General features: G+C 42.4%; 1 protein-coding gene across 1 annotated transcript; it reads right to left on the bottom strand.

Moving 5' to 3' along the window:
• Positions 1-4,565: 4,565 nt before the first annotated feature.
• On the bottom strand, positions 4,566-7,029 carry LOC128046227 (cytochrome c). The gene is made up of 3 exons (XM_052638358.1): positions 6,897-7,029; positions 4,992-5,168; positions 4,566-4,881 (listed from the first exon to the last, which is right to left on the bottom strand). The coding sequence occupies exons 2-3, from the start codon at positions 5,158-5,160 to the stop codon at positions 4,733-4,735; spliced, it is 318 nt and encodes a 105-aa protein (XP_052494318.1). The 5' UTR covers positions 5,161-5,168; positions 6,897-7,029; the 3' UTR covers positions 4,566-4,732.
• Positions 7,030-14,625: the final 7,596 nt, after the last annotated feature.

Raw genomic sequence — 14,625 nt, 5'->3', positions numbered from 1 at the left:
TTATGACCCCTGTCCAATTCAGGTAGGGATAGCCACAATTTCATTAAACTTATAAACTGAGTAAGAAAAGCCATAATTTCTAGAACTTGGGCAATCTTTTTTCTGTTGGAGTGTGGTTCCCAATGCAAAGTTCCTGCACCTCAATGAAAATCAGTGTTTCTTTCACTTTCTATGGGAGAGGACAAAGGGGCTGGGAATGGGTTAGATCGACCATGCTGGAGCATCTGTAGTATCTGGAATTATGTTTTGATGTAATTGAATATTCCAAATCATAGCTGAATTAAGAACAACATTGTTGAAGACAGGGATGGGGGGTGACCAAAACCTTCCTTGTATTCAAGTAAATTCCTATCTGAAATAGGAGGCAAGGTCATCTGCTGTGAGAGCAGGGAGCTGGGTGAGATAAGAAGACTGAGGACCTTCTAAATTAACAAGGAAGATGCAGAGAACAGATATAGGGTTTCTGATGGTTTAGTTGAATCAGATATAAGTTTACAGGTGTACTGATCCACAGAACTGTGTGATTTTCTCAACCAGTACTCAGATGCATGTGTAAACTTGGGACAGTGTGGAAGAACAAGCAGACTCCACTTGTTGAGGACTGCAGAAGCACGGAGCCAGAGAAAGCTGTCTTTAATAACAAAAGGAAGTGTGGGAGTTCCATAAAGAGGCTGATAGAGATGACTATACGGCATTTTCGAAGGCATCATGAGAAGGCAGTGTCAGTACATGTGATACTACCAAGGTAATGTACCCGGGTCTCTGACCTTTGGAAGTAACAACCTGTTTACTTAGCTATAACATAGGGACAATTCTCCCGATGAGTTAGTGAGGATGAATACACCCTAACTATAAAGCAATTTGGTGATAGTTGGATGAGCATTTAGGCAATGTCACGCTGACGTGGGTTACTAACAGATGGTTACAGCTTTATGAGCATAAAGATTTTAGGATGCCTAAATATTTTGTTCCATGAATATGTGAAATTTGAATGAGGGAGGTAAAAAAAGTAAGAGCAGTCAAGGGTTATCAAATTCCTAGAGTTGTCAGGACCACCTGAGAACAGAAAGCTAGGAACGACAATTAGGTAATTACTAACCTTGGAAGCAGTAATTTTCCAATAGGTGACTTTGAGGGAATTTGATGAAGATATAGTTTTTCAATGCTTACCAGTTGAAGAGTTTTCACAGATGCCACTCAGTGAATGATTATAGCAATGCTTATGAAGTAGAGATTATTCCTATTCTCCAGATGGCAAAAGAATGCAGTTATGCAAAGCTCTAAACCAGAGGCCAAGAACTTTCCTGTGAAGCACCAGTCAGTATTTTGGGCTTGGTGGGCCATTCGGTCTCTCTTGCAACTACTCAACTCTGATGCTGCAGCACAAAAGCAGCCCTAGATAAGACAAGTGAATATAGTGGCCATGTGCCAATAGTTTTATTTACAAAAAGCTTTGGGACTGCTTACTAACCCCCACTCTGAACACAATTTTTCCATTCCCAAAACCCACCATTCTTCATTACAACACTAATAAAATTAACTAGTCCAGTGGTTGTTCTTCAGAGGATGCTGTTCAAGCTACACACACATATTTAATGGCATCAATGTGGAACACAGGCGCAACTCTAATGAGTAAAGAAAAAGAAAACTGGAAGCAGCTCATTAATATTTCTGGTAAAATGGAGTTAGACTAAGGCCAAACTATGGTCAGATTAGCTTGGTTGTGGTTTCAGCTGTCACTCATCTAGATTTTTTTTTTTCCAGTATAGACAATATTTACTGGCAGATGTTGAGTACAAGAAAAATGGTAACAAATCCAGAGGGGCTACAAAAGAAGGCAGGGCATTCTCCCCTCCTCTAATTAGGAGGACTCTAATCAGGTCAGTGGGGCAAGAGCATGTGATTTTGGCCACTCTGGGCCCAGCACTCCTCAAAGCTCCCAGGCAGGACAACTCCTTTCAACATGTGGAAAGAAAGCAACACTCTGGAAACGGTATTGGCTGTGTCTCAGTCCAGATACTTGCCCCTGCCCACAGCATACCTCAAAAACCTTCACAGCTCAGTGTAGGGGTGTTAAAAAACTGGGCCAAGCCTATCCCTCTCCAAACACAGGTATCTGCCATATGCCTCAGTTCCCTTCCTCTCAGTGACCTGCAAGGTTGGACTACTAGGTCCTGCAAGGGGCCCAGCTCAACCAAGTGAGTAGTTTCCATAGTTCCCTGAGCCTAGTTAATCTCACCTCTCATCTGTTCAGTTGGAATCAAAGAATCTCTGAGATCTCTTCCAGTTCCAATACTGAACGAGGGGGGAAAGCAAGGGATGGGAGCAGGTGGGGGTAACTGTGGGGAGAACTGGGGACTAGAGGAATGTAGGTGTGGGGATAAGAAATAGAGAGTGAGGTGCAGGTGTGGTTTGGGAAGGGTCGAGGGTGACCTTCTGCTTCTCTGGTGGCTCAGACAGTAGAGAATCTGCCTGTAATAGCCAACTTAACCAAAGCTTGAGCAAGTCAATCTCTTGCTGTTTTGAAAAACTGTCAGTGATGTATCACTTACCACACATTGGCCTCATCATTATGTATGTTATAACAAGACTACTAGTCAAGTTTCTAAAATCCTGGACATGTTTACCTTTTGAGAAATAGAATGTACCTGTTTAGCTTTCTGAATGAACCAAGAAAGCCTGGGGTTATGACCAGAGTTTCCAAATAACTCAATCTCCAAATAAGATAACCTAGTGGAAATCTAACATTTTGTATTATACTTCTGAGTATGTGAACACCATGACAATGGTCTGGGGAACAAAAAGAAACGCAGCCAAAGAAGATCAGTGTGTATTTCTGCACTGAAAAGTGTTAGTTGCTCAGTCATGTCTGACTCCTTGAGACCCCATGGACTGCCAGGCTCCTCTGTTCATGGAATTCTTCAGGCAAAAATACGGCAATGGGCTACCATTTCCTTCTCCAGGGGATCTTCCCGACCCAGGGATTGAATCCGGGTCTCCTGCGTTGCAGGCAGATGCTTTACCGTTTGAGCCACCAGGGAAGCCCTGAATTAACTATAGGAACTTATAACTAGAGGCCCTTATTGAATATAACTGGCCTAGAACACAACAATTCTCTGCCAACACTGGCCTTAGTTGACTTAGGAAGCATAGAAATCAGTCAATTTCCTGGTCTCCATGTGTTCCCACACTGGTGCAGAACTCTCTTAGAAGCTAACTGCTACACTGACCTGGATACCACCTGAATTATAGCAGGCTTCTGCTTCCCAAATTGTTTTTGCCCATGTTTTCAGACTATCTTCTTTGCTTTTTCACATTTCTCCAAAGACTGAAAATAAGATTCACAAGTTACACAGTGCTCTATCAGGCCTTACAGACCTAAATAAACATCCCCATCACTTTTGACAAGGCCTTCTCCCAGTTCCCTTACTGTCACAGAAATGGCTCTCACCACTGGTACAGACTTACTTCCCCCACTGAGAATTTCTCTCAGTATTCATTATGGCTTAGTTCAAGTTCACCATTCCATAAAATTTCTAGTTACTACACTAAACATGTATGGCACAAACTGTATGAATAATTTAGCAAATAAACTATAACCATACACTGTACATACCCTAACACTATGATCAGAAAGTCTTCTTTCTGCATTTGGCATAAATGTTGCAGTGCTCATTCTGGCCAGAGAAACTGAGTGGATGACTGAGGTGGTGTGCTAGGGCAGGCTGTCCTAGAAGACCAAGTAAACACAATCTACTACTATGACTAGTAACAGTGCTGCCTGTTTGGGCCACTGTATTTTTCAACCATTTTGGTATGCCATTAAATCAAGTTAAAAAAAATCATGATCTGTGACTTTGTTTTTTAATTCTTAAGTCTTATATCAGACAGTTTACAAATTTGAGCTAATGATATAGCCCCTCTAATCCCGCTGAGTTGGCAAAAGCACGATTACCAATCACCTTATACAAGTAGTTCTACAGTTGTGTTTCTGAATTCCTGTTTAGGACAACCCTGAATTATAACTTAGTCTGACTTTGTGAAGAATTAACAAGCAAAGTTTGTTAACATATCTTGTCACAGGGAATTTAAAAAGCATCTGATCTTAAAGATCATCTACAAAATGTGAGGCGCTAAATACTCTTTATTTGATGCTATACATAAACCACACTAAAATGCCTTTCATTAAGTAAAAGGCTAAATTTTAGATAGAGAATTTTAATTAAATTGGCATAGTTTATAAAACCAAACAGATAAAGTGGACTTTGTCAGTGTATTTTCAATCCTTGCCTTAACAGGCTAATGAACACAACTTGAAACACGTGTGAATCCTCCTCTGTTTTATGAGACAGTGAAGGGACCTTTTCAGTATTTAAATATATTAATATAACCAGTTATAGAAATCTAAATATAAAACCAATCTCTTACAGATTTTGAGAAGGAATGCACCATCTCCCTAAAAAGTTTCATATTCCTTATTCAAGTTCAATCATCTCTTTAGAATGGGAAAAGTGACAGTACTTGTTGAACCAGAATTACTATCAAAATTAAAAAAGCTGACCATATTTGTTTAGCCACAGACCAATCTTATTTAAATCAGGACTGTCCAACAGAATTATTCCATCAGCCATTCACGATCTGAATTCTAGTGTATGAGATCAATTTAAATATGGTACACATAAAAAGTCATGAGACACTTCTGTTTCATAATAAATAAGGCAGTGGCCAACTATTACTCATTGGTAGCTTTTTTGAGGTAAGCTATCAAGTCCTCCCTCTCTCCCTTCTTCTTAATGCCAGCAAAGATCATCTTGGTTCCAGGGATGTACTTCTTGGGATTCTCCAAGTACTCCATCAGCGTCTCCTCTCCCCAGGTGATACCTAAACAAGGAAGGATATATTGTTGAGCATGTCATACTCCTGAAACAGTGTTTACCATAGGTTACATTCATACAGTTTGTGCTTGGGTTAGTTAACAATTCCCCCCTTACCTTTGTTTTTGTTGGCATCTGTGTAAGAGAATCCAGCAGCCTGACCTGTCTTTCGTCCAAACAGACCATGGAGGTTTGGCCCAGTCTTGTGCTTCCCTCCCTTTTCCACAGTATGGCACTGGGCACACTTCTGAACAAAAATCTTCTTGCCCTTTTCAACATCACCCATTTTAAAATCTAAAAATGAAAGATTCAGATTAGTAATATTTTCTCCAAGTAAAAGTACAGTAGATTCCAATCATCAACCCCAGTCTCTGACACCAAACTTAAATAACAGGTTGAATTTTGTCTTACTTAGTTCACTTGCAACAGATTCTTTAATATCAAAAACACTATCTGTAAGAACTTCCTTAAAAAAACACCTCTGTGAATATCTCTGCATGCTCAGTCACTAAGTGTGTCTGATTCTTCATGACCCCATTGACTGCAGCCCACCAGGCTCCTCTAGCCATGGGGTTTTTCCAGGCAAGAATACTAGAGTGGGCTTTTTCCTCCTCCAGGGGAGCTTTCTGACTCAGGGATTGAACCCACGTCTCCGGTGTCTCCTGCACTGGCAGGCGGATTCTTTACCACTGAACCACCTGGGAAGCCCCTCTGCGTGTATAAATGCCAACTAAAACTTGGCACTTGCCATCAGCCTATACAAGGATTAAGGCACAAGCAGCTGCAGTCACTGACCCTCAACACATTCTGAAAGGATTTCAGGGTGGAGCAGGAATGAGGCACTCTGGGCTCTGAGTAAACTGGCAAAACTGGCCTTCAGGTAGATCTTTTCAGGTTAAGATTTTATGAGCCCAATTCTTCCATCTCCTTATTTCTAGAAAAGCACTAAAATCCTTAACGATGGTACCTGTTCCTGCTGACTAGCAGCAAACCTCTGGTAAAAGTGGGTTTGACTGCATAGCACTCCCATTCATGAGAATCATATGCAATACTGACATCCCCCCCTACCTCTTCAGAGCAGTTTCTCATCTTCTAGGACATACTCATCGTTTTGCCCCAAAGAAAACTTAACTCACAACTCTCATGTTGTGCATTTTTTTTTTCCAGTTGACATAAGTGATGAAAGGTTAGAGGTCAGGAAAGCAAAGTGGGAATCTAGTTCAAAGCCATTTCAAAAGATGAGACCAAGGTCACTCAAAGTCACAAATCCAATTAAGTTGAACTGCGATATTAAATCCAAGCGACCAAAATTCCAACTTTTAAGGCCTCATTATTCGTTCATACAATTTAAAGCCACTGCTCTCTGAAGAGAAGACAAAATACACTTTTACAAAAAGAGAAATCTTTCTTGATTCAGTCCGTTCAGGTCACTCTAAATTGCTTTGCTGTGGGTAGGAGGTCAGCAGCCGGCTTTGCGGTCACCCAGGGACCCCCATCATCCAGCTCTGGGATCCCCGGAAGTGACCACGAGGTCATCCATCCAGGCTTGTTTCAAGGAGACCGTGATGAAACCTACCCCCTCGGACGTTCCTCAGCAGGTTAAGGAGGGAAGCGACAGGTGGCCAAGAAATGACTTATTGGAGAAGCAATCGTTTCTGCTCCTTTGGAAGGAGGACGTGAAGCGCTGCGCTCCATCCCCGCACTCCCGCCCTACCTCGGAGGAAGTCTTGTCTACCATTGCCCCAGCTCAGCAGTCCCTATAACTGAGAACGGGCGTCTTGCTAAGAATCGCGACCAAGCCGCCTCCGAGTTTTCAGAACCTTGACAGACCCTACTACCTAGCTGGGGTCTCAAGCCGTAGCCCACCCGGTTCTGGCCCGGCGCAGTCTAGCTGGTCGCCACTCCCTGCCAGCTCCCTGGTCCCCGCGCGCGGGCCTCAGTCCACCCACGCGGCCCCCATGCAGGCGAACGCATTCGTGGCTCAGTGTCCCGCCTGCTGCGGCCTCCGCGCCCCGCGCTCACCGTTCTTTTTCTGTGCGCGACCGAGAAGTTTCCGCTCACAAGCCGAACGTCCCGCTTTCTATGCCCAAGGACACGCCGGTACGTGCCTAAGTACCGGTGTTGGTGCAACCAAACTGGCTCCGCCCTCCGGTCCCCTGACGTGCGTCCCGGCGACCGGATACGCAGTGACGAAGCCGCGCCTCATTGGCTCGGGTCTCCAGGGCTGAGTCCAGACTCTGGGCGCGCGCATGCCGACTAGCGTGCTTGGGGGGTACCGCGTTGAGTGCCCTTCCTCTCCCGGCCTTTCCGTCCTGGCAATTACGACAGGCCGTTAAGAGGTACGACACCGAGATTGTGCCGGAAGGGGCTGTCAGAAGTCCTGGCCTTGGTGTGCTTGCGTGTGCCGGGGAGGGTGGAGCGGAGTCGAGCGGTGGATCGATAGCGTTATCTTCTTGTAAGGTAACCAGTCTCGTGCTGGTTGACGTAATGCTCTTTGTCTGCTCGGAGGGAAACGATCGACTTGGACAGAGCAGAGGTCTCTTGGCTGTCATCCTTTCAGCTGGAGACCTTTACCCAGACTCGGTCGTATTTCCGCCGCTGGCGCCAGCTGCACCCAACAGAAATAGCCCGCAACCAGGAAGAGTTGGACACGAGCTCCTGACCTTGTTCTTGTTTCGCCTACCCGCTGTAATTTTAAGTTATCTTCTTCCAAATCGTCCCTTGATGGAGCAGCTGCTGCAGTTGAGGCAGAGACTGGATTATAGTTCTGGCCCCTCACCTGCTGGCTTCTTTTTTACCACGTGCTTTTCTACACGTGCTTCTCGCGTTTGTGTGCAAAAAGAGAAAGGGGTGTGTGCGACCAGCATCCAGAAACATTTTTACATGGCTAGCGAATCTTTAACTCTATAGAGGATTTCCATTCCATCTAACCTAGGTGAAGCTGATGTGGTTGGAGTCGTTAGAAATGCAAGGGACTTCTGGCGGTCCAGAAGTTAAGACTCCGCGCTTCCAACGCCGGGAATGCGGTTGGATCCCTGTGGGGAGGACTAAAATCCTACATGCCTGCGCAGCAAAGCCAAAACCAACCAAACAAAAAAAACCCAAGTTTGATCACTACAGCTTCCAGTAATCATACTTTTCCTCCACCACAAGCTCTCATTCAAGACATGCTCAGTTTTGTCACTGGGAAATTTCTCGACTCCTGTCCTTCAAATTCAGCCCCCAAGTTTGAATTTTTCCTCCTTACCCATATTCTGTCAGACTGTGCTGTATTCATTCAGTCAAGTATTTATTGAATACATACAATTTGCCAGGCACTGTCTAGGACGGTGGAGTAAATCAGTGAGGACTTTTTCTCTGGCAGAGCTAATGTTCTAGCATCCTTTCTCCTCCCTCCAATTAAGCAATAGATTGTTGTTTAGTTGCTCAGGTGCGTGGGACTCTTTTGGGACCACATGGACTGTAGCCTGCCAGGCATCTCTGTCCTTGGGATTTCTCAGGAAAGAATACTGGAGTGGGTTGCCATTTCCTCCTCCAGGGTATCTTGAAGATTCTCTACCACTGAGCTATCTGGGAAGCCCCAAGGAATAGATAGTAATAGGTTAACCTACTGAGCCTGAAGTTGCTCAGACGGTAAAGCGTCTGCCTGCAATGCGGGAGACCCGGGTTCGATCCCTGGGTTGGGAAGATCCCCTGGAGAAGGAAATGGCAATCCACTCCAGCACTCTTGCCTGGAAAATCCCATGGACGGAGGAGCCTGATAGGCCACAGTCCATGGGGTCGCAAAGAGTCGGACACGACTGAGTGGCTTCACTTCACTTCACTTCAGGTTAACCTAGATTATTACCTCAGACCCCTCTTAAACCACTGGTCCTATAATTTCTCCAGATCATCTATCTCCTTATACGAATAGATTGTTTTTTGTGTCCTGATTTCCCATTTTCCTGTCTCTAATCTCACACAGTGCTGCCACAGAAGTGTGCGTAAAACAGAGAAGTCACAGCACTTGAATGTTCAAGACCTTTTGTGGCTTTTGGAGTGGACCAAGATAGTGTTTTAACTGTAATACTGAAGTAGGCTCATTTGACTAGCTATCCAAGTTTTTGAAAAAACCGAGCTCAGTTAACACCTTGCAAATTCAGTCCATACGTTTGAAGCCAAGTCCTAACGTTGCAACCCATATCTCTTCAAGGAATACTTGGGCCTTAAATAGGTATTTGCCCTAATTCAAATCTTCTGTGTTTCTGGTATCAGAAGTTACTAGTCTTTGTTCAGCTGACTGATGGGGAGTAGCGACAATGTGCTGGTACTGCAGGCCATGCAGAATTAGCAATACATCAAGTGGCCTAGTGAATTGATTGACATTTCAAATTTATTTCTATGAGGGGGAGAATAGAAAATCAGAAATCCTTAACACCTTTCCCTAAGGAAATTGGGGATAAAGACTCTTGTTATTGAAAGTAGTAGGAAAATGAGACAGCAAACAAGAGCAAAAATGAACACTTGGCACATTCCTGTAGTAGATACTATAGCATTTGTGCTTAATATCCATGTATTCAGGTTCTAAAGAGATTCATAGTGCTTACCATATATTCAAGATACCAGAGAGAATTAGTTGAGAACAGTACTATTCTACAAGTTGCCCAGTTCCATATTTGTATATCTATCTCCATCTTTTCCTATTGTAGTGGCTGGTAAGGGGTATAACTATTATAAAACAAATGCCTTAGAATTCTCCTTCCACAGCACAATGGGTGATATATTTTTTTAAATGTTCATGATAAGAAAAAATCTAGTAAAATACCACCCTGTCAAACCAAAACATCTAATGAGGTTGCAAGAAAATGAGGGAAAAGAAGTCTAGTTGGAGGCAGGGGTGAGGCAGGCAGCAAGAACTGAAAACTGTGATAAGCATAAGTTGACTCTAGAGACACCTTGTGGAAGACTGCTGAAGTGAAAGAGCCTTAGGCTTTAGGAACATCTCTGGTGGCTCAGCATCTGGTGGCTCCTTCAATGGAGAAGTTGTGGGTTCGATCCCTGGGTTGGGAAGATCCTCTGGAGAAGGAAGTGGCAACCCACTCCAGTATTGTTGCCTGGGAAATCCCATGGACAGAGGACCCTGGCAGGCTACAGTCCGGGTTGTAAAAGATTTGGACACGACGTACCCACTAAACAACTGCAGAATGGAAGTAAAGCTCATACAAAAGACGAGTAGTGGAGTCGGGAGGGGGTCTCAGTTGGCTGAGACCCCTGCATAATGCTGAAGCACTTCAATCTAAAGGATAAAATAGTCTGCTCATTAGCAAAGGGAAGAACCAAATTAGTCTTGTCTGGCTTGGTCTTGGGTACTGGATGGGAGGAAAAAGTATCCTCTGATAATTCATAACCACAGGTCTGCCCACATGGAGGTTTAAGGTTTGCTTTATTTTATTACCTGCACAGTCTAAGGAACCCCTAGCAGAAAAATGAACAAAGTATTTGTAGATAGGTGATGTGTTCTGGTGTCTGGCAAAAACAAACTCAGATCTCCAGAGAAATATCTCAATCAACCCAGGTTCCATGTTTAAGAAATGCTGTGCATGAAGATAATAATGAAAACCAACAAAGAGCAAAATTACAGTCACAAAGGGCCACAGGTGTTGGAATTATTAGATACTGTTGGAGAAGTAAAAACCTTACTGAAAAAGAGAGACCTCACATCACTATGGAAAGAAAGCAAACACATTTATTACTGAATAAGCACAATATAAAATAGCTATATATAGGTAATATAGAAGAAACTACCAAATCAAAATAAGACCTCACACAATTTATACAGCTAAACTAATAATCCTTTTATCTCATGCTGCTTTTAGCTAGCATATAAGATGAGGCTTTAGGATCAGTGAAAGAAAGTGAAGTCGCTCAGTCGTGTCTAACTCTTTGCAGCCCCATGGACTGTAGCCTACCAGGCTCCCCTGTCCATGGGATTTTCCAAGCAACAGTACTGGAGTGGATTGCCATTTCCTTCTCCAGGGGATCTTCCCGACCCAGGGATCAAACCCGGGTCTCCCTCATTGTAGACAGACGCTTAACCGTCTGAGCCACCAGGGAAGTCAGTGCCCTATTTTCCATTTGGCAGCACAGTGGTCACTTATTATTTGGATTAACGGTAACCTGTTTTCCACAGGAGGACTTGACATCACCGTTTGTGGCCAGATCCTTCCTAGTTAAGTTTTTATTTTTTCACATTATTTCACCCTAAGTTCACTTGGGAATTTATGGTAGCCATTTGTTTAATGAGTTGTCCTCATCCAAAAGAAAAATAAAACTTATTTTCCTGAGAAGTAAATGGTTACACCTGCATTAAGCTCCCAAGGTGAAGCTCTATCTACCTAGGTGTTTACATTTTTTGAGAGACCTATTTACATTCCAAATGGTTAGTGTGAGGGTTTAGGCGGTTTAGATTTTCCTCCTTCCTCTTAGAAGGTGGGAGAGAGGGGAAAGGTCTTTTTTTCCATCATGTGTTAGTCACTTCAGTCGTGTCTGATTCTTGGCATCCTGGATTGTAGCCTGCCAGGCACAGTCCATGGAATTCTTCAGGCAAGAATACAGAAGTGGGTTGCCATTTCCTTCTCGACTTTTTCCCTTATAAACAGAGAAATTTTATTTACCTTTAAAATATAAAATGTGAAATTATATTTGAAAACATTTAGATAAAGAAGGAAACAAAAACGTGAAACAAATAAGGGACTATCAGAAATAATGTGGCAGATTTTAAAACGAGACAAAAATAAATTCTGCCAAAGAAAAAGTCACTGAAATAAACTTCATATATAGGGTAAGCTTTATACAGAATTCAAGGACAAGAAAGACTAAGCCATAGCTAGAACTAAAGGAAAGGATAATACCTACTGTGATTCTGAGAGGACAGGCTGGGAAATGGAATGAGGAGGAACATAGCATGTGAGTTCTTGATATTTTAGTGACTGTATTATAGATTAATTGATTTTAAAAAAATATATAAAATAAGTATATGGGCTTCCCCGGTACCTCAGTGGTAAAGAATCCATCTTCAATGCAGGAGATGCAGGAGACTTGGGTTTGATCCTTGGGTCTGGAAGATCCCCTGGAGGAGGGCATGGCATCCCATTCCAGTATTGGTGCTGGAAAAATCCCACAGAGTGCATTTTAAAAGCATGTTTAAAAAAAAAGGTACAAATGAAAGAATTAATGAAATGGAAGGTAGATACAAAGAAACTACTAAATGTAATTTAGAGAACAAATGGTAAAATACATAAAAGAGAAATTACAGAAGTTAAGACATAAGAAAGATGGTATAAGGAGGTCTGTTTAGAGTTTCAGAAGACTAAAATACAGAAAATTAGGGAGAGGCCTGTGTTTAAAAATATAAATCTGAGAATTTTCCAAAACTGATGTAAGACATGAGTCTCAGATTCAGGAAGCACATGAATGCAAACAGGATAAACAAAATCAGCATTAAGACCTGGTGATGGAACATCAGAACTCTCTAGACAAAAAGTATTTAAAATAGATGTAAAAGAGAGATTATCTACTTAAGAAAATTACAAATAGATATATATCACATCTCTCAGTAGCAACAATGGAAACCAGAAGTCAGTAGAGTAACTGAAGAGTAAACTCTTTTAGAGTCACTGTCCAATCGCCCCCCCACTCCCACCCCCACCACCTCGACTTCTTTGCCTTGTTGTTCAGTTACTAAGTCATGTCTGACTCTTTGTGATCCCATGGACTGTAGAGCCCACCAGGCTCCTCAGTCCATGAGATTTACCAGGCAAGAATACTGGAGTGGGGTACCCTTTCCTTCTCCAGGGGATCTTCCTGGATTAGGGATCAAACCTGCATTGGCAAATGGAGTCTTTATCACTGAGCCACCAGGGAAGCCCATCCTCCTCACCTTAGGCATACCCCAATATGTTTACATGTCAGAAGATATGGAGAATCTTGTGGTTAAGACATGTGATTGACTTTCTTGCCCCCAGTTTTCCCCAACGTTATTTTACCATGTGACTTTTTGCTTCCCACAATACCTAATTTAACAAATATAACTAGTGCTACAGAATAAAATTTGGAAAAAATTCCATAATTTTAGCCCAGAATAGTTTTTAAAGAGGGTGTAACCAAATGACATATTGGTCATGAAACAAAAACAAACATTAAATCTCAAAAAAACACTCAGAAATTCCTCATGAACTTTCCATGGTAAACTGTCTAAAACATACCTCTTGGCATATTATCAATAAATGAGTTGATTCCATTTAGCAATCATATAAACTCCTGGTGGACACCTTCTACAAGTCATGATATTTGGCTTTAGAATAATAGATAGCAAGCCATCTGCTATGGTCTGAATGTTTATATCCCCCTCCCTGAAAATTTATATATTGAAATTCTAACCCCCAAGATTATTAGGAGGTGGGAGTCTTTGGGATGTGATTAGCTTCTGCCTGCAATACAGGAGACCCCAGTTCGACTCCTGGGTTGGAAAGATCCAATTGAGAAGGGATAGGCTACCCACTCCAGTATTTTTGGTCTTCCCTAGTGGCTCAGCTGGTAAAGAATCTGCCTGCAATGCAGGAAACCTGGGTTCAATCCCTGGGTTGGGAAGATCCCCTGGAGAAGGGAAAGGCTACCCATTCCAGTTCTGGCCTGGAGAATTCCACAGACTGTATAGTCCACGGGGTCACAAAGAGTCGGATACGACTCAGTTACTTTCACTTTAGTTCATGAAGGCAGAACCTTCATGAATGGGATTAGTGCCCTTAAAAGAAGCCCAGAGAGATTCCTTGCTGCTTTTATCAAATGAGGTTGTGGTGAGAAGATGGCAGTCAGTGAGGAAGCAGAGCCTCACCAGACACCAACCTGCCAGTGCCATGACCCGGACTTTCCCACCTCCAGAACTGTGAGAATGGTGTTTGTTGTTTACATAAGCCACCTAGTTTGCGGTATTTTGTCATAGCAGCCCAAACAGACTAAGGCACCATCCTTTCTTGCCATAGAGTTCATCAGTTACTAATTAAAACCATTTCTAGATCTTTGCAATAAAATCATTTTTTTCTTCATAAAAGAAATGGTTGTTTCTCTATCAGAAGGTGAAAGGAAAAGAAACATCCAACTTAGAATGTGTGCGCATGCAGGGCATTTTGAGTTTTGTCTTTTCTACTAACTTATTCTGTCTACGTGTCTACATAAAGGAACGGGGCCCACATATTTATTAAGGTAATGTAGTTTGCAGAGCTGTCAGTCCCTCAGTTAACTGGGCTTTTGAATTTTGTCTTTGTACCTAGTGTTATTTTATACAAACATTTGCCTATAGGGACAGTGTCCATATATTTATTTTATTAAGGTACTACTACAGTTTGTATAGACATTTGTCGATTATCGGGAATTTGAGTTTTTTTCAAATATTTTTTGTAAAATTTTGTCACACACATTGTTTATCATGATTTTGGAAATATCCCTTGGCATATAATTTGAAAATGAGATTAAAGACTATAAATTTTTCTGGTTCTATTTTATTGCCAAATTGTTCAACTTTCGAGGAAGTCAGAACATCACCTTTTCTGGGTTCTTCTGACCAGACCCTAACTTAAATACCTGAAAACATAAACCTCATCAACAAGCTCATTATGGCTTCTCCAGAAAACAGAATCCAGCAATGAGGAAGAAATTCTGTTATATTTTTTCTTTTCTTGCAAGAAGATGGGTTTTGAAGGGAAGGATGAATAGC

The sequence above is a fragment of the Budorcas taxicolor genome, chromosome 4, assembly GCF_023091745.1.
Source record: "Budorcas taxicolor isolate Tak-1 chromosome 4, Takin1.1, whole genome shotgun sequence".
In the NCBI taxonomy this organism is placed as follows: domain Eukaryota; kingdom Metazoa; phylum Chordata; class Mammalia; order Artiodactyla; family Bovidae; genus Budorcas; species Budorcas taxicolor.
The sequence above is the reverse complement of the archived record's forward strand: the minus strand, read 5'-3'. Positions and strand labels throughout refer to the sequence as shown.

Excerpts from the sequence above, each read along its gene's own strand:
- LOC128046227 (XM_052638358.1), bottom strand. The coding sequence starts at position 5,160 with ATGGGTGATGTTGAAAAGGGCAAGAAGATTTTTGTTCAGAAGTGTGCC. Across the intron at positions 4,882-4,991 it reads AGATGCCAACAAAAACAAAG|GTATCACCTGGGGAGAGGAG; the intron begins GTAAGGGGGGAA and ends TTCCTTGTTTAG.